The sequence below is a fragment of the Abramis brama genome, assembly GCF_963993115.1.
Source record: "Abramis brama genome assembly, chromosome: 12".
NCBI lineage: Eukaryota > Metazoa > Chordata > Actinopteri > Cypriniformes > Leuciscidae > Abramis > Abramis brama.
In genome coordinates, this window is record NC_139974.1 from 13,318,542 (window position 1) to 13,339,511 (window position 20,970).

General features: G+C 39.8%; 1 protein-coding gene across 1 annotated transcript in view; it reads right to left on the minus strand.

Moving 5' to 3' along the window:
• Positions 1–7,737: 7,737 nt before the first annotated feature.
• The window catches only part of LOC311093136 (fibrocystin-L-like), a gene marked incomplete at its 5' end in the record, with an annotated part of 68,731 nt that continues 55,498 nt past the window's right edge, over positions 7,738–20,970 (minus strand). Inside the window, 21 exons of the mRNA XM_084130287.1 lie at positions 7,738–8,257; positions 8,368–8,521; positions 9,394–9,540; positions 10,504–10,655; positions 10,737–11,078; positions 11,189–11,324; positions 14,038–14,195; positions 14,328–14,492; positions 14,579–14,811; positions 15,312–15,477; positions 15,616–15,732; positions 15,839–15,950; positions 16,253–16,375; positions 16,524–16,672; positions 17,069–17,159; positions 17,399–17,520; positions 17,651–17,774; positions 17,851–17,954; positions 18,344–18,517; positions 19,897–20,026; positions 20,818–20,936. Of these exons, the coding sequence (XP_083986413.1) occupies positions 8,043–8,257; positions 8,368–8,521; positions 9,394–9,540; positions 10,504–10,655; positions 10,737–11,078; positions 11,189–11,324; positions 14,038–14,195; positions 14,328–14,492; positions 14,579–14,811; positions 15,312–15,477; positions 15,616–15,732; positions 15,839–15,950; positions 16,253–16,375; positions 16,524–16,672; positions 17,069–17,159; positions 17,399–17,520; positions 17,651–17,774; positions 17,851–17,954; positions 18,344–18,517; positions 19,897–20,026; positions 20,818–20,936 (3,233 nt within the window). The 3' untranslated portion in view covers positions 7,738–8,042. The remainder of the gene's footprint in view (positions 8,258–8,367; positions 8,522–9,393; positions 9,541–10,503; positions 10,656–10,736; positions 11,079–11,188; positions 11,325–14,037; positions 14,196–14,327; positions 14,493–14,578; positions 14,812–15,311; positions 15,478–15,615; positions 15,733–15,838; positions 15,951–16,252; positions 16,376–16,523; positions 16,673–17,068; positions 17,160–17,398; positions 17,521–17,650; positions 17,775–17,850; positions 17,955–18,343; positions 18,518–19,896; positions 20,027–20,817; positions 20,937–20,970) is intronic.

Below are 20,970 nucleotides of genomic sequence, written 5' to 3' on the forward strand. Positions count from 1 at the left end.
GTATCGGACGGAGAGTGACGCTGCAGTCACTAGGTCCGAGACAATGCAACATCATTCACGTAGAATGAGTGTTAGGTCTCCAAGTGCTTCGCTGGGGCGAGAGCAGGTGGAAAGGCCATTCTCAAGGAGATCTCTACCACTTATTAGTGTGAAGTGTCTTGCTCAACTAAGGACCCAGCAGCGGACACACAAAAAGGTTCCACAGCTTGGGGCTAGGGTGCCAATCGTCTGTAGAAGCAGGACCTTCCTGAGGGGGATTGTCATGGGGGAGCCCCATAACTCTCTCAGGTCCGTGAACTGGGGATGATAGGCCAGCAAGGGGGTCACAAGGAAACTGACACTCCCTTGTAGAACATAGCCGATGTTCTATAGCCGACATACAGAAGTGTAAATTAACACATAACTGAATGTACATAAACACAGTGCCAGTGGCCGTAGCGACAACAACTGTGAATATACGCAGTTAGATAATAGCCCCATAATAGCATAGCACCTCAGAAGTACACAAACACAGTCGTAGCCGTAGCTAGAACTGTGAGTATACGAGTTAGAACAGAATAGCCAGTTGCACTGAAGGAAACGGGGCAACATAACAGCGTAGCACATGTACGTAACAACATCGGTCGCTGTAGCGCCTACTATACACAGTAGCTCAATAGGCTATAGGCACTGAAGGATACGGGGCAACACCGCAGCATGAACACATCCATGTGCAAATAAATGCAGCGCAGGTCGCTGTATCGACAGAGACTGTGAATATGCACAGTTCGACTGGGATAGCTAGTTGCACTAAGATACAGGGCAACATGACAGCATAACACAAGTGCGTAAGAATAGCGCATCCATGAATGTACATAATGCAGCGTAAGTTCACCGTAGCTGAGATGCACAGTTAGATCAGGATGGCTAGCTGCACTGAAGGAAACAGGGCAGCATTACAGCATAACACATCCGTGCACGTAACATAAGTACAGTGTAGTCGCCGTAGCGACAGAACTGTGAATATGCACAGTTAGATAGGACAGCTGGTTGTTGCACTGAAGGATAGAGGGCAACATAACAGCATAACACATCAGTGTGCACATTTAAAACATCTGTGTGTATAATGCAGCGCTAGTCGTCGAAGCGACCGAAACTGCATGAATATGCGCAGTTCAAACACAATGGTCAGTTACGTTGAGGGCAACATAACAGCATAACGCTTCAGTGTGTACACAGATGCAGCGCAAGTCACCGTAGCGACGACTGTGACTATGCACAGTTAGATAGGATAGCTAGTTGCACTGAAGGATACAGGGCAACGTGATAGCATAGTTACATTGATGTGTACAAAGCACATCGTCAGAGGCATAGCGACATCGACTGTGAATATGTAGTTAATCAGAATAGCCGGTTGCACTGAGGATACAGGGCAATATATAACGGCGTAAATCATAGACACATATCAATGTACAAAACACAGCGTCAGTGGCAGCGCACAACAACTGTGAATACACAGTAATCAAAGTAGCCAGTTGCACTGAAGGAACAGGGCAATATATAGCGGCGTAATCGTAACACATATCACTGCGTAGTGTGTACACAGCATAGTTGCATCGCACAACAACTGTGAATACGTAGTAATCAGAATAGCCATTTGCACTTTAGGATACAGGGCAATATATAACGGCAAAAATCATAACACATATCAGTGTGTAGTGTGTACGTAAACACAGCGTCAGTTGCATCGCGCAACAACTGAATACGCACTGTGTAGTAATCAGAATAGCCATTGCACTGAATGATACAGGGCAATATATAATGGCATAAATCATTACACATAACAGAGTGCGGTGTGTACGTAACACAGCATCAGTTGCATCGCGCAACAACTGTGAATACGTAGTAGTCAGAATAGCCATTTGCACTGAAGGATAGGGCAATATACAACGTCAAAATTCATAACACATATCAGTGTGTAGTGTGTGCGTAAACACAGCGTAGTTGCATCGCGCAACAACTGTGAATACGTACTGTGTAGTAATAGAATAGCCATTGCACTGAATGATACAGGGCAATATATAATGGCATAAATCATTACACATAACAGAGTGCGGTGTGTACGTAACACAGCGTCAGTTGCATCGCGCAACAACTGTGCATACGTACTGTGTAGTAGTCAGAATAGCCATTTGCACTGAGGGATACAGGGCAATATACAACGGCAAAATTCATAACACATATCAGTGTGTAGTGTGTACGTAAACACAGCGTCAGTTGCATCGCGCAACAACTGCGAATACGTACTGTGTAGTAATCAGAATAGCCATTGCACTGAATGATACAGGGCAATATACAACGGCAAAATTCATAACACATATCAGTGTGTAGTGTGTACATAACACAGCGTCAGTTGCATCGCGCAACAACTGTGAATACGTACTGTGTAGTAATCAGAATAGCCATTTGCGCTGAAAAATACAGGGCAAAATAGTGGCATAAATCCTAACACATAACAGTGTGTAGTGTGTACGTAACACAGAGTCAAGTTGCATCACACAACAACTGTGAATACGTAGTGATCAGAATAGCCAATTGCACTGAAGGATACAGGGCAATATCGTGGCATAAGCATAACACACACATATCAGTGTACATAAACACAGCGTCAGTGGCATCGCACAACAACTGTGAATACATAGTTGAATCAGAATAACCAGTTGCACTGAAGGATACAGGGCAATTTAAAGCGGCATAAATCATGAACACATAACAGAGTGCAGTGTGTACGTAAACACAGCGTCATTTGCGTTGCACAACAACTGTGAATATGTTGTAATCAGAATAGCCATTTGCACTGAAGGATACAGGGCAATATATAACGGCACAGATCATAGCACATATAGTGTGCAGTGAGTAACGTTACATAAACACAGCGTCACAACTGTGAATACGTAGTGAAACTGTGAAACACAACTGTGAATACGTAGTTGAATGGCCAGTTGCACTGAAGGATACAGGGCAATATATAACGGTACAAATCATAGCACATGACAGTGAGCAGTACATAAACACAGCGTCAGTGGCGTAGCGACAACAACTGTGAATACGTAGTTAAATCAGCATGGCCAGTTGCACTGAAGGATATAGGGCAGCCTGACAACATAAGCTGTAAGCACATCAAAATGTAATGTTACGTCGGCCCAGCGTCAACAGCATAAGCAGTAACGACTGCGCAACAACACTCACCGGACGGACTGCGGCTGTGCACTTTCCATTGTCAGAGCGGGGCGGCTAGAGACCTCTATGCTAGAGACTCATAGCATCCGTACTTTCCCTTTTAGACACGGAGCCATGGCCTTTGCCTCGTTTCTCTAGACGTGCGTCTTGCGCACGACTACCAAAGGACGCCGTGGAAGACGGAGTCTTTCTTGAAGTAGCCTGGCTGAGATACCGGGCTAAAGTATTCTTTATCAACAAAGCCTATTGCGTCGAGTCCTTCTAGCGAGCCCGCGAAGAGGACCGGAGTGGCGACGGGCAGCGTACTCGTACTAGGGCGGGAGAGGGCCCACCAGCGGCCTGCTGGCGGCAGTGGGCCTCATCCCCGCTGATGCCCGGGTTTATCCCCCGCGCACTGTCCGGCACATGCCCGTCGTCGTGAGTGCGGCCTCGGTTGATCCTTGTTAGGGTAGAGCGAGTCGATAGTACCCGCACATATCTGGCATGTAAGTTAGCAGCCATCGGATGCGGGGAGGAAACATGGTGAGTAACCTCTATTGCAACTTCCACGATGACTTCAGATAAGACTTCTAGCGTGAAGAAAGAGATTCTGACGTAATTGTCGCGCCCATGCTATTTATACTGCCTGCGGACCGGTCAGCATTTGCATGTTCGCGTCAATTGGCCAGCTGTCTCCAGTTGGCGTTAGCCTATAAGATTTCAGTTAAAATGAGGAGGAAGGGAGTTCCCATATACGTCAGTGACGTAATGTCGAAGTGACCGCCTTGAAAGGGAACTATTTGTTACATTTAACAAATAAGCTTTAAAGCCCACTCTTAGGAATGAAATATCGCCCCGAAACAGGCAAGAGAGCAGAAAAGGCCTCAGTCGCCAGGGCATCAGATTAGATGGTTTTATTGCTCTGAAAAATGTGGTCATGTGATAAGACAGAGGCCATAGGTAAGATAGAAACAGACCTTAGAAGACTTTCCTGCATTTATTTATAGACAAACTGATCTATAAATGAACATGCATCCCAGAACATTATGTGAATGATTTACTGTCTTGTAATACTGTGTATTTTATGATAAAACCAACAGTCAATGTAACCAAACCTATACCATGTTTGGTCTCTATAAATTGGTACTTTGAAGATCAAAATGATCGTGTATATGATATGTTGATAGCTACGCAACATATTAGTTTTACAAGAATCTTTCATAGTTTCTTCATCAGCAACCAATCCAGCTGCACATGCAAATGAGCACGCTTGAAACAAAGATCCATAAATCGCCAACAGAGGAATTTTCCCGCTTGGGAATTCCACCCTTCTCATTAGTCAAGTAAACCTAGAGAGGTGGGACTTTTCTCAGGCTTTATTAGAGATAAGTTCACAGTGAAACCCCTCTCTTCTTCATCTGGCTTCTACTGCTGCTTCTTCGATTTGATGTCTGTGGGGACCCCCGGCAGGCCTTGACCACAGCCTGCTATGCCTTCACTCTCCCAACAGAGTCAGACTGTATTTTCTTCATTCCAACTCAGAAGAAAACATCAACTTTACTCCTGGTTGCTATGTGTGGCCTCTACAGACCAGGCCACAATCTGCACTCCAGCCATGTGCTGATGGAGAGAGTCAAACAAACCATTCAAGTTCATCACCATTTCTTCCTTCAACGCAGAAGAAATCGTTTGAAACTCATGGAACAATCAAAATCCTTTTTCAGGAACTTCATGAAATTTTGTCCCTGTCCAATAATAGTCACCTAACTAACTTGTTCCCCCTAAACTAGCTTACTTCCTGCGCAGGAATAATCGACAAACAGACTTCAGCAAATGTCCTTTAAATGCTTTAATCACAGGCAGGAGATCTTCCCGAGCAGTTATCAGGGAATCTCTCCCAAGAAGCAAGGCCGGAGGATCTCAGACAAATTCCATTGAGAATCCCACCAGTAAACATGGATACAACAGTTTTTATAGAATCAAGACAACAAATAAGATTATAGTGACTAACATGTCACCTTCAATATGATTGGTTCAATTGGTTCAAAAGCCCCAACCTTTTCCCTCACTGTCACTGGCACAAGCAAACTCTGTTTTTGTGATTACTTATCACAAGGTTTGAGAACTAGTCATCTGTCTAATTTCACTTCCCCTAATTTTTAATTTATACACACACACACTCATATCCTGATATCCTGTGATATCAGTGATATCCTGAAGTGAGGCTAATGTTGATATTGAGTTGTTGGAAGAATGCTGACCATCCTCTAGATGTGAATTGTCATAGTTCTGTTCGGCTGGATTGAGTTTGCGGGAATAATAAGTGCAAGGATAGAGCTTGGGTGGGGAACCGTGTCGCTGTGAGAGGATGGCTCCAGTGCCCGTATTTGAAGCATCCACCTCAACTATGAACGGGAGTTCCGGATCAGGGTGATGGAGGATGGGAGCAGGTGTGAAACGTGACTTAAGTTCTGCGAAAGCCTCCTGAGCTGCAGTTGACCATGGTAGATGGGATGAATTTATCTTAGTCATAGAGTTTAAGGGAGAAGCCACCAAACTGAAATTTCTGATAAAGCGTCGGAAGAAATGAGCAAATCCCAAGAATCATTGTAATTCATTTAAGGTTGCCAGTTGTGGCCAGTCTAGAACAGCTTTGACTTTATTCTCGTCCATAGCGACTCTCTCCTGACTGATGATGTAGCCCAAAAATGACGAGGTAGTCTGGTGAAATTTGCACTTCTCTGCTTTGGCATATAACTGGTGATCAATGAGTCGTTGTAATACTGTCCTTAAGTGTTGCACGTGTTCCTCATAGGTGTTGGAATAGATGAGAATGTCATTGATGTAAAAGATCACCCAACGGTCAAGCATGTCCCGAAAGACATCATTGATGAAGGATTGAAATACGGAAAGACTGTTGGCAAGCCCGAAGGGCATAACCAAATATTCATAGTGCCCAGCGCTGGTAGAAAAGGCTGTTTTCAGTTCATAACCCTCCCTGATGTGAATGAGATTATAGGCGCTATGGAGGTCTAGTTTGGAAAAGTATTTGGCATTGCAAAGTTGTTCTAGGGCAGCTGGTACCAGAGGCAATGGATATCGAAACTTGACGGTGATGTCATTGAGACCGCAGTAGTCGATACAAGAGTGTAGACCGCCGTCCTTTTTTTTAACGAAGAAGCCAGAGGCAGGTGACGTAGATGCTCTGATGAACTCCTTTGAAAGTTCCTCCTCGATGTAGTTCCTCATGGTTTCGGATTTGGGTTGTGAAAGGGGAAAAATTCGACCCTTAGGTGGTGCTCGCCTGGTTGGGGCTTTCTCCTAGTTCAATGGAGAATTTGCTTGAGTGGTGAGGAGGAAGTTCCAATGCCCTGGTCTTGCTAAAAGCCTTGACGAGGTCGGAGTATTCAATGGGAAGAGTAGGAAGAAGAGCAGGTTCGTCCTTTAGCGTAACGGTCTGAACGGAGTGTGAAGAGCTGCCAGTTAAACAGTTGTAGCGATATGAGTCCCATTTGATGATCCGACCCTCCTTCCATGAAATGAGGGGATTATGTTGGCGTAACCAGGGGAGTTCAAGAATAACCGGGTTATGAGGTGATGTGATGATGTAGAAACAAATGATCTCAGTGTGAAGAGTCCCGGTCTGTAGTTGAAGATCCACAGTGGTGTGCAGGACCCTTCCCTCACCGAGAGGCCGTCCATCTAGTGCCTCCACTGCCAAATGAGAGTTGCAGAAGATTAGTGGGAGTTGTTGTTGTTGAGCAAACTCATGAGACAAAGTTCCCTAATAGTCTAATAGAGCTGATGTGGATATACTATTGCCCTCTAGTGACAGGACTACAGGTACTTTAATACAAGAACTGGAGTGATGTGCCTGAATACATGGAACTATGAGGAGGTGGTCTTGTGGGACAAGAAGCCCTCAGATGGCCCGCTTGACCGCAGTAGAGCCAGATATGTTGACGTATGCAGCGTTCTCGTTCCTCAGGAGTCAGCTGAGGATATCCGAGCTGCATGGGTTCAGTTTGAGAAGCAGCCGCTCTGGTCCAGCAAGTTATATATGACAGGCTAATCCAAGAGATAACAGCAGCAACATGAACGAGGGGCAAAACAAAAGTGGAACAGGAAATAAAACACAGGATGGCAAGAACAAAATAGCAGACATGACCCAAACAACGATCTGACAAAGACTGACTGCAACACAAGGGTAGATATAGGGAGAGATAATGAGTGTCAGGTGAGGTTGGCCTGATAAACTCGTCAGCGTAATGAGTTGCGCAGCAACGCTGAAAGGCAATCAGGCCACAGACAGAAACACAACACATGCAAGGATGAACACACAGACCCATGAACAGTGACACAACTTGTCACTCACATGAGACCATATGAGATCCAATTGTTTCCTGATGGACAATATCAAGTCCCACCCAACATTCATTTCACATGTATTTATGACAGAAGGAAGAAAATATCACAACTTTGATTTCATGCCAACTTCAATGGAAATGTTTGGCGTTTATATGTTCAAGACAACAGAAGCATGATATAACTTGATTTTATTGAGCATATAAGAAAGCATATAAATGTATAATTTCCAAAGTAAAGTAATATGAATATATTTAAATCAAATAAAAACTTTTGTTAAAAGTAACAGTTGTTTTTGTTGTTCTACAGTCTCAGAATAATAGTTGTAGCTTACAGATCATGATCATATGAGAAAACAACAGAAGTATATAGACAAAGGCAAATCATTTGAAGGCGAAGATATATATATTATATGTATACGAGTGCACTTCTTCATGGTTCTAGAGTCCCCTGCATAAGAGTGCACTTCTTCATTGGTTCTAGAGTCCCCTGAGCAGGAGGAGTAAACCACTCAACAACATGATACACAGATACACAGATGATGACGAGACAGCTGGACTGGAGTCAAAGATGCTGGGGAAATCATCGTCCGTAGTGATGACTACAGAAGACGGGGTTGTAGGTGATCTGAGAGTAAAAGATCTGGACTCAGCTTTCCATTCATTTAGAGTAAAGGCCAACTTCAAGTTATCACCTTTAGAAGAAGTACAGAGAGAGAAATTATTGTAAATGCTTAAAATAACAAGTGACATTGGCCCCCAAAAAATCTAAATCATAGGCTATAGGCTAATAGAGACGACCCACCACTTGTGAAGATGGCTAAGTCAGTGTAATTGGCCCAGCAGCCACTGAACGGGATGGTGGTGTTTCCGTAAAGCCCCTCTGTTGGATTCCCGTTAGCATCTTTGAGCACAGCTGAGATGGTTAGAGTCGTCACACCCACGGACACACAGTCACCCTGGAAACAGACACACACAAAAAAGATGCTCTGCTTATTCGATACCAGGTGTGGTTTCATAGTAATCAATCACCTAGGTAGGGTTACACCAGTCATTCATAAGTTCTTAATTAAAGGGTCATAAAAACCCCTTGATTTAGCACTGGTCGTTTATACCTACTGTAAGATCTGAAGATTTTTTTTTACTTAAAATTTGGTATTTTAAACATAACCCCTATGACAACAAACTCACAAAAAAAAAAAACCCGTATCATTAGAGACTAACAAAAATCATGAACAAATCAAATGTGGAAGGGCATTTAAAAGGTCTAATAATATTTCCATTACAAGAACACCACAGACACAGTGAAATCACCATGGGAAAATCTCAGAGTAAAACTGGGAGTTGTGAAAAATATGATGCATATATGATTTTGCCAGATGAGAAATGTATGTATGTATCATCTTTTTACTCTTAATTCATTTTATAACTGTATCATATATCTCTTTTAATTACTTAACTGTTTTAATTTTCCATGCTTTTATTTTGTGATTATTTTAATTCCTTTCTGTGTAAAGCACTTTGAATTGCCATATTGTATGAAATGTGCTATATAAATAAACTTGCCTTGCCTTACATTTACGAGCATTTTAGTCGATAAAGTTTAAAAATATGGATATTTTTCTTACACAAACTCATCGCTTCGCTTAAGAAGGCCTTTATTAACCCCCACAGAGCCGTTACAAGCACTTTTATCACGGATTGATGCGCTTTGATGGACTTCCAAAAAAATATACCCATTGACTCTCACTATAAAGCTTGGAAGAGCCAGGACATTTTTTAATATGACTCCAATTGTATTATCTAAACTATCCCTTCAATACAATCTCACCGCTGCGTCCAGAGCCATGATGCTGGGCTGCACGCTGAGGGGTCCGAGTGACGATCCGGCCACTGGCTGGACCACCACCATCAGGGATGATACCGTCTTGACTGTCTCCACCTGCTGGTCTTCACGGGACACCTCCTGAGTGGCCACCTGAGAGAGAGACCGTTACAGTTCAAATAAGGAAAAGCATATTGTGTGCTTTACTGTAGAGCATCTATTATTGGATCGGGGTTTAGTAGAAGCTAAACTCAATGAACAGCATTGTTGATTACAACAAAAATCAATTTCGTCCCTCATTTTCTTTAAAAAAGCGAAAGTGGAGGTTACGGTGATGCACTTACAATGGAAGTGAATGAGTCCAGTTTTTTTAAGAATTTAAAAACAGAAATGTGAAGCTTTTAATTTTATAAAAGCACTTATTCTTGTGTATTACTTGAGTTGTAGAGCTGTTTAAAGCATAATTATTACAGTAGTTTTAAGAGTTATGGTGTTGTCATGGTGACAAAGTTGTAAAATTAGATATAATTTAACAGAGATAAGGTTAGTAAGCGATTTTTTTTCCACACTAAAATCATGTTAAAACTCATACTGTTCACGTCTTGAGATTATACTGTCTGATGTACAGTATAAGTCATGATGTAACAGTGTACACCAAAGTCTCTGGGCTCCCTGACACCATTGTTTTAACGATTCATAAAAGATGAATCCGGTATAGAGATAAATGTTAGGATCATGATTTTTCGGTAGTATTTCAGCATTTTGTGAGTGTATATTGCCAAAATGTGTTGTTTGCTTTTGGCATTGGTTCAATTTGTTGTTTGCTTTGAGTCCATATTTTGCCCTAAAAACGCAGCCAGACTTAACAAGCGGATTGAAAAGTAGAGTATTTTAATGTTCATGGATTGGCCGCATTCACGTCCATTGTAAGTGCCTCACTGTAACCCAGATTGTTGCTTGGTCAACTGAGTTTAACTTGTATTGAACCCATAATATTACTTTAAATATCAACTTTGTTGTATATGTTTCAATTAAAATTTCCAAATGCTAGTTTACATCATCATAACATTTTAAAATGTTAGTGAGTTTGGTCATGTGATCTGATTAGCATCTTACATCGTTCCAGGTGGGATCACTGGAAGAGGGTGGAGGAGGGATGATGCCCAGGGATGACACATTGAAGCCGATGGACTGACTCAGATTGCCTGAGACAGCAGCGCGGCCCAGATCATCAGCAATGTTCTTCAGGGCCGCAAACTGTTGGTCTTCTGCAGATGGTTTATAAATATTAAGACATTGTATTGTGATCTAAACATTGTATTTGTCATTTATTTTATTCTTGCTCTCACCAGTGGTGCTGTTGGTGGATGTCTGAACAGGGGGCTCCCTGATCTCCACCTGTACCGTCAGTCCTGCCGAACGCCTCCTTCTAGCATTAGTACCCTCACGGACGATGTTGGTGATTCGAATCTTGTTCGCCGGTATTTTCAGAAGTAAAGCCAGATTGTTGATAAGATTTGCCCCGAAGAACTCCGCCTCAGTCATGGCTGGGAGGTTGAAGGCCAGGAACAAAACAGGAGAGGTGCGGATTTGGACCGGCTCTGAGCCACGAAGAAGTATGTTTAGCATTTTGTAGTCCTGGTCAAAGAAGTTGGAGCCGTGACTGGAGTTGAAACTGGGAACATATTGCCCTGAGAAGCACAGAGAGGAATCAAAGTAACAATTGTTGTTTAGGTTGAAAAATGGTCTTCTGGCCTGCAGAGGGAGCTGTATTAACTTGCATTATTGTGCTGTACTCTACCTGTATAAGTTGGCTCACGCAGAGTGTAGTCAGTTTTGCCAGCATTCCACTCAGCATTTGTTGGACCAACCAAACTGTTGTTAACGTACACATCCAGCCGCTGAGGGTTTGAGTAAAATACAGCAACCCTGACAGCCTGAGAACAGAATATTACTGTAGTTAAGGTTCTACTGTAATATTATATTATAATAACTTAAGTTAAAACAAAAATTATACATACAGTGCTGGTCAGAATTATTTGCCCCCTTGGTAAATATTATCAAAGATGGCTGTAAAAAATAAATCTGCATTGTGTATCCTTTTGATATTTTATTTTTTTTTAAAAATGAAGCAAAGAATTGAAGCAAACACTTAAGATGGGTTTGTTGCACACAGGGATAAAAAAGTACCCCATGTGTAAAATGAAATACTCTGCTGTATCTTTAATGTTGTGGGCCTAATTTTCTGCCAGAGGTCCTGGACATCTTGTTCAGATACATGGCATCATGCATTCGATCAAATACCAACAGATAAAAAATCAAAACCTGACAACCTCTGCTAGAAATTAACGTGCCATGTTTGGTTCTTCCAACAGGACAGTGATCCAAAAACAAACATCAAAATCAAAACAAAAATGGGTCACTGAGCACAAAACCAAGCATCTGCAATGGCCATCCCAGTCCCCAGACCTGAACCCAATAGAAAATGAGTGGGCTGAACTTAAGAGAAGAAGCGCCAACATGGATCTGGGAATCTGAAGGATCTGGAGAGATTCTGTGAGGAGGAATGGTCTATGATCTCTTGTCAGGTGTTCTCCAAACTCATCAGGCATTATAGGAGAAGACTCGGAGCTGTTATCTTGGAAAAAGGAGGTTGCAAAACATATTTCATAAAAGAGGGCAAATAATTGTTCCCAACGTGTTTTGGAGAAAAACATTTATTTCATAATTTGTGTTGTAGTAACAAACTTGACATTGTGGACGCTGACTTAAAATAGGAAAATTTTTGGAGGTAATATGAATGTTTTATGTGTTTATATACAGTGTATATATATATATATATATATATATATATATATATATATATATATATATATATAAATTATAACTAAATGAAATGTATGGTCTAAATGAAACTTGCATATTTTAATGGTGTATGAATGTAGGTGTATTAAATGTGTATTGGGTCTCATTCATGAATCATTCGTAAATATACGAGTAAATATGTGAGTGATTTGCGCGTAAAGAGACATTCCCGAAAATTCTTCTCCTGATTCACAAATACTTCGTAAACGTCAGATTTGATAGTGAAATGTGTGTGTGGGTTAATGAATTCCAATCAGTCGTAAATGGGACACGCGTGCACGCTCATTCTTAATTACCATAAATCCCGCCCATTAAAACCGACTGACATGGGCATCATATTATGACACGAAACGAAGGATTTCAACATGTCTTCTCAAAAGCGAATGAAGAAGAGAAATTTCTCAGATGCAGAAATTGAAGTTTTATTATCAGAAGTTCATTCAAAACGCCACATTTTATTTTCAAGCGTACATAGTGGCGTATCAAAAAAAGGATTTTTTAGGTAATACCTAAATGCTTTAGGTAAAAATGCTTGGCAGCATATTACAGATGCAGTTAATGGAGTTTCATCTGTTAATCGAACAGTCCCAGAAGTGAAAAGAAAATGGTTCGACATGAAGACTGCAATACTTGTAACTTGCGGACTTGTAAAAAAAAAAGAAAAAAAAAAAAAAGAATAAACAGCTTGAATATAAAAAATAAATAAAAATAAAATAAAAAAAGACTTGCGGACTTGTGTTCCGTTTGCAGATGCTATTACTGGCTCTCGTAATAAAAGTAAAAAGAAAAACCGTATGTAATTACTATATATAATATTTTTTCAAAATGCTGTGTAAATATGTACCCGATTAAGGTGAATTAAAATGCAGCCTTATTAATGAGCAAAACGTTCGGATGTTAAACGCACTATTTACGCGTGGCTGGGACCAGGTGTAGATTTCTTTCGTACCAACTAACATTTGGGAAATACAAACATTTTAATGAATCCGAAAATTTACGCCAGAACCACTTTACACACGATTTACACAAAAATTCGTTCTGCTCGTGTTTCATGAATGAGACCCAGTGTGTTTTGAAAGACTTATTAGGAGCTGATCGTGTATTTGACTGCTGTTTTTCCCGGTATTTAAAGTTTATGTATAATTGTGTTTTGTTTTGGTTGATTTTGTTATGTGAATATTGTATAGTTTATTTGTCTTTGCCTGGATACATATATAATTGCAGGTTTGCATTCCTATTTTTTTAATGCAGTTTTGGATTTATTTTGGTCATAATGTAGTTTATTTATTTATTATTCATACACAACTAGCTTATTCATTTTCCTGGATTGTGTTTTGGGTAAACTTTTGTAGCTTTTAAATAAAATAATAATTGAGTGCAATAAATTAATAAACTATAGAATTTAATTTTTAATTACTATATTATTTTACAGAATATTTGTTAATAAATGAATAAATAAAAATTATTATTATTATTATCATCATCAATTATACAAATATTATATTAGGTATACATACAGTATATATATATATATTCATCAATTTGTTTCACAATTTAATCAATTAATTTACTGATTTTTGATTCATCAACTCATTTATTTTTTATATTTTAAAGAAACAACGTTCTGCACAATTCAGAAAAAAAATAAAATAAAAAATAAATAAAAAATAAAATAATAATGCAGAATAAAACTGATTAAAGATTTTCTCCTAATATGCCTTTTATTGTTCTAAATTTTGTATCACCTGTAGATGCTTACAGGTCAGTATAATCCATCTTACTAACCTCTGTAGGTCCAGCATTCAGTAACATAAGTCTCAGCTTCTGTGGTGTTGTGCTGGTGAAATAGATGTCAAAGGATTTATTAGTGGCCACAATGGCGTGGAAGAGAGATACTCGCTTCTGACACGTGTAGCCGGCACACCAGCCGTGGTCTTGTGGGCCTGAAACAAGATATTTACAGTAAGATTAAAATTAAATAATACACAAACCTTAAACCTTTTCTGCTTTTATAAAATCCTAAATTATATTATGCATAAAATAGTAGGTGTTACAGGGGAAGGTAAGAGTCATACCATTGACCAAATCCACATATTTGTCCCCCAGGATGGCTACAGGTGAAAGACGCCTGGTCTCTGTGTCTGCGTCCAAACTTTCGATGACCAGCATCCTATAGTTGAGCCCAAAGCACTTGTAGCTCTGCCAGGTGTTCATGTACGTACAGTTGTCTCTGATCACTCCTGCACAGGTAAAACAGCCACGTAATACGTTAAAAGCAGCTCCATCATTTTAAGTTCTCTCTTAGATCACTGTAAATGTACTGTACCTTTGTAAGGAGCGATTTGATTCAAAGGTATCCGGCTGCCGTTGAGAGAGGTGAGCATGACTTTGGGGATGCGGTAATCGCCCAGTCCGTGTCGGGGATCCCCGTTCCACTCGTACTCGGACTGGGGCACCACTGCTCCTACTGCACCCAGGAAACTGCCATCCAGATCCTTCAACATCGTCTTCTTCTTAGCATCACAGTCCATGTCCACACAGTCTGATGGGTTCACCTTGCTGAGATATAAGAGTGGAGTCACTTCATTTTTTGGTCATCCCAACATTCTCTCAATCATACATTTTCATTGTTGTCTTCCTACACTTACATTTATGCATTTGGCAGACGCTTTTATCCAAAGCGACTTACATTGCATTTCAAGGTACATATTTATATTCTTATCAGTTCTTGCTTTCCCTGGGAATCAAACCCATGCCTCAGCGTTGCAAGCACCAACCCTCTACTGTTTGAGCTACAGGAAAGCAGCTTCTTAATAATGTTTCATAATTTTTTTTCGGGACTAATAGTTTATTAACAGTAGAGATGCGCACCAGGACTAACTTTGAATATGTCACGATTACCAGCTGGAGTGCCCTGGATGTCCACCAGAGGGCACTCCCCTCTTGTTTGGTTAAAATTAATGATGTAGAATGTTTAATACAATTTAGTGGACTGTCTCGAACATTGTTAATTAACAGTGTTAACTTTGTGAATTGACATTGACTAGCTTTTGGTTTACCCCAGATCAGGCCGATGAATGTATGCCAGAGCGTCCTCTGTGCTGTTTATCTTGGCTATCCTCTCAACACTGATTGGATGTTGCAGATCCTCATTTCCCGGGTTGGTCATGAACATGTAATTTGTCTCTGTTGAGCACACATTCTTGAACCCAACAAAAGTTGTGTCTGGAAATAGAAACAAACAGTGTAAATAGATTTTTGTATTATGTATTTTTTTTGTATTTATGTATTTAGAACCTTTTTTTTGTATTATGAATGTTTTAACCTGAAGAGTCGTACACATTTCGAAGGAATGTGACTCACCAGAGACAGTCATTAGACCAGCTATGGCATTGTAGCTCATCAGTCCAGCGTGAGGCTTTTGTGGTGCATTATTGTGGTTAGATTCAAATGTGGGCCAGGAAATTCCAGACCTTCCACCTGTTGTACACAGAAAATACTGTTAGAATCAACATGGAAAATGGATCAGTTACATCAAACAAATTTATTCAGTAGTGCATAGATGATTCTTTAATCTGTATTGTACCATTGGGGGGGCGAGGGGCCCTGTGGCTTTTGCTGAGCATAACATAGGTCATAGTTGTGGACAGACTGTCAAAACAGTTGAAGTTAGGGCTGCTGCCCACAATCAGGGCACCCTGTAGAGATGATTTTTTGAAAAATGTAATACAAAAATGAACAGGATGAGATTGCTTTATTCTCTTAAAGCCAATTCACACTGCACCAACAGATGCCGACCAACAGTGACAGTCACTAGATTACAGTATGTAACTTCACAGACATTCCAAGACCCGACAAATACTGATTCAACATGTTCAATCTGTGAAAATGAGAGCTGACAGATGCTCTCATTGACCCTACAAAGTGTCTGTTGCCGTCTGTCGGTGCAATGTAAATTGGCCTTTAGTTTTGACCGAAAAGACATATAGTGCATCCTCACCTGTACACGGACTATTTTGTCAGAGTATGTGTGGCTGAGAGAGGGAGGACTGTAGATGAGAGGCATGATACTCATTCCATTATCAATAAGGCTCACGTTAGAAACTAACACGTTCATCGAAACCTGGAAGTGAGGAGAGGAAAACATGAATGACCAGCACAATGCATTTATATAAACTAAATTAACAATTTATCTGATCAATAAAACACTTGGCTTTGCAGTTACTGTAGGTTATTATTATAGTAGGAAGTTTGCAGATCATTTATCATACTTGAACATAAATGCCAAAATCAAAGCTCCTCCAGACAGTGAAGCCCTGGATTTGAGAGCAACCAGCAAGTCCATCTTTATTCATGTAGAGTCCGTACAGACCGCCATGTGCCTCATTCTGACTCCACTGAGCCACTGAATTTGGAGATCCTTTTGACATATTGTTGGAAACATCAAATAAATATGTAAATATTTATCTAAATATTAGGGATGCACATATAATCAATACTATAATGTTAATTTCAACATTTTCTAATGCATTATTAAAATCAAAAGTTGTGTTTGTTAACATTAGTTAATGCACTGTGAACTAACATGAACAAACAATGAATGACTGTATTTTTATTAACTAACATTAACAAAGATTAATAAATAGCCTACTGTCACAAAAGTTTTGTTCATTGTTAGTTCATGTTAGTTAATACATTAACTAATGTTAACTAATGAAACCTTATTGTAAAATGTTCCCATTAAAACACTCAATTTGTTTTTATTCATTTTAAATGTTCTTGTTTTATTTTTGAAAATAATTATTGGCTTCTATACCTGGGCATGGTTCACCATCAATTCGGAATCCAACTCGTTCATAGCCAGCAACAATATTCCCTTGAAGAATTGTATTGGTTGCCTCACTGACCTACAACATCAGCAGTAATATATCAGTTCTTTATCTAGTATTAATCTATTCAGCCAGTAATCATGTTTTCACATGTACCATGGTTATATAATGTTTATTGAACTAGACCAAAGCATTCTTGCATTGTGGAGTGTCATCAAGATACCAAGGTAAATGAATATGGTTATCATTCTGTACCATGTTATAGAACAGTACCATGGTACTTGCATCCGATCACAGTACGTTTCTTTAAGGGTTACCTCAATGGCTGCATTCCATTCAAAGTTCAATTCCTCCGCTCTGCCATTGTACGATCCAGGCCACAGTGTCAGGGTAACCAAGTTCCTCCTGATGGCATTACTGTCACCCCAGACTCTGATTCCTTGGAGATTTGAATAATAATTGCAGAATAGAAAAGTGCTAAATCATATTACCCAACTCCATAGTGATTACATTTTGTTTAATAGTATTTTCCTTTTGTAATAACAATGAAGCTGCCAATGAATCTTCACCTTCTCCAACGGTGTGATGGATCACGTTGTCATCAATACTCAGTCCATCTGTTCCGAAAACACCAATAGCAGGAGCAAAGCCGTCATGAAAAGCACATCCCTTGACGTAAGACTCACCAACCACCTAAAAACATTGTGACAGTAAGTAGTTGAAAGGAATATGTGTGATAATCATGTACTGTGTAAAGACTTTCTCTCACCCCTCCCAGGTTATAAAACACCAGAGAGTAACGTGGGTCTGACAGGTCGTTCCATCCTTCCTGCCCGGTGTGGTAGAACTGCACATTTCTGATCTGGGCTTTTCCTGTGAGGCAAGTTATCAACAGCTTTAGTGAGTTTTCATTACTTACATTGTGCTGAAAAGGTCTGATTAGCAAGTGATGTTATCATTTTGAAACATCATTTTGACATGAAGTTCTTTGAATATGACTGCCTGCAAGATTATTATTTTTATGTATTATTGTATTAATAGTAATACAAAACATTACTATTTTTCTGCTTTCTCTCATCTTCCAGGTAATTAAACCATAACCCTGACTAAAAATCATAGATACATTTTTTACATATATGTACAGTTCATAAAATGTCTCATTTAATTGAATGCATCAATATATGTAAGTGGTTTTGCATGTGATTCTTCTGAATTGTGTTTCATGAATGAGGCCCAATGTGAGTATTTTATAAAGATTATACCTCTGCAATTGATCCCTTCACTGAAGAAGGTTCCCACCAGCACTCTGGCCCCATAAGACTGTGTGTACATTTCTGGGGACTCCTGACCAATGATCTTGATGTTCCTGGTCAGTAAAGCCACATTGCCTGCAAGCTGATAACTTCTTGAAGTACCTGGCACACTGTAGCTCTCCCCTATATGACCAAATACATTTAATAAAGCAATAAGCCCTGCGAAGCCGGGATTTATGATGAATTTAGAACAGCTAAGGGGGATTGTTAGTCATGACGCGGAGCGGAGTAAAACACGTAAAAAAAAATTAAACACGTAAAACGTTTAACGTTTTACAGTAAAATTCACTGCAAAACACAGCTTCAAGGGGCTTATTGCTTTTATAAAGCGGTTACTCCATAAAAATATTAATTTTTAATATTTATTTTATTAATAAAATAAACACCAGCAACAAAAAATATAACGTTATAACACATTCATTTCCACAAAGCAATGTAGTTCCAAATAGGTTGCCAAACAACACATGCAGCAACCGGCAGCAACAAAGAATCACAAATGGCAGTTGCACAGTAATACTAATGCAGTCACAGGTGTATGTTTGTTGAGTAATTTACAACGGCTTCGAACGCGACTCAAACAATCAGAATCAAGGACCGGAACTATCCGTTTTATAAAATGTGGAAGTGAAGGCATTTATAATGTTACTTTATGTATTTCTATATGTAAAAATGTAGTAATTGCTTATATATATATATATATATATATATATATATATATATACACACACACAGTACTGTGCAAAAGTCTTATAGGCATGTTAATATCCGGATATTTACATTTCCAGACATTCTTTTTGACATTAATTGTAATAATCCAGTGAGATTTCTGTATGCACAAGGAGTCTGACAACAGCCGGTATGATCTGATCTCACCATCATCGAGTCCGTCTGTGATTACATGAAGAAACAGAAAAAATTGAGACAGACTAAATCCAGAAGAACTGTGGGAACGTCTCCGAGATGCTTGAAGAAACCTTCCTGCAAAGCTACCTGAAAAACTATGCACAAGTGTACCTGGACAAAAGCCGTTTTAAACGCAAAGGGTCATTACACCATATATTGATTTGAATTAGTTAATAGAAGTTAAATCATAAATTCAATTTGTGATTTTATTTTTGAAAGCATTCTCACTTTACAGCATTTTAACACAAGTGCCAGTACTTTTCACAGTACTGTAGCTTTGCAGGAAGGTTTCTTCAAGCATCTTGGAGACGTTCCCGCAGTTCTTCTGGATTTAGTTTGTCTCAGTTTTTTCTGTTTACTGATATTTCCTACTGACACACTACAGCAAAAGATATAAATAACTGACTTAAAACCATTTTTTTAACATGCCTAAGACTTTTGCACAGTATACATACATACATACATACATACATACACTAACATTAATAAAATATTACACATAAATATTAATAATTATATATTTGTGTACCTATTTTTATTGATACAGCATAATGTCTATTATTGCTATAATGGCATTATCTATAATCTAGGGGACTAACCAATGTGTGTGAATGATAAAGGCTGGTCCAGAGTAAGTGTGCGGCCATTATCTGAGATAGCAGTTATGGTGCGGATTTCTGTCTGCCAAGGGTCATAGCTGGTCGTGGACAGCAGGATCTTCTCCCCAACCTGGAGGAAATAAAAGTGTTTTATTCAAACAAATAAGAGAATAATGGTTCAGAGCTAAACTAAATGGAATCACCAAATAACACAAGGAGCCCTACACCCGGTGCCATGCAGCACCAAGCGCGACACAAGTGTTTTTTGCTAGTTTCTGCCCAATGAAGTTATCATTTTCACGTCCACGTTGTTTAAATAGCAAATGCATTTGCGCCCATTTGTGCGCCCATGGGCGTGCTGGTCTGAAAACGAGGTGTGTTCAGGCGCATTGTTGGCACGTTGCTATTTTGAGGCAACTGAAATAGACTGCGCTATTGACCAACTGAAACCTGGTCTAAAGTCAATGCCACAATATTTTTTGTTATTTAAAGAGCGAGTTAGCAATATGAGCCTATAGGCGGGTCCACAACGCGCATACACTCTGCTTATTACAGACACAGGGACGCACAGCAGCACACAAACTAGCAAAAATATAATAAAAAAAAGGATTACAATGTTAAATATGATTATTTTGTACATAAAGATATAGTGGAATCCGGCTTGTCCCATAAATGGTCGAAAACACACCCATTACTCATTAAGAGAATAGGGGCAACCCTTAGACTATGCGGCCGGCGCGCCGACCCTTTTTCCCGTCGTTAAACTAGCAAAAGTGGATTTGAAGAGAAGTGAACTTGCACCGTGCGCTTTAGACCATGCGCTTAAGACCATGCGCTTAGATCATTCAAATAGGGCCCAAGGAGGTTAAATAGTTCTCTTAGGGTCTCCGGTTTTATTTTTATTTTTATCAAGCTTCTGACCTTCCAGTCCACCGGTTCCTGTAGAGAGAGAGTGCTGTTTCCTGCCTGGGATGTGCTAGCCAGCTTAGTGTGATACACGTTGTGTGGCATACCATAAAGTTCAAGAGATCCAAACACACCTGGAAGACAATATGGAAGTTTCCACTCAAATCA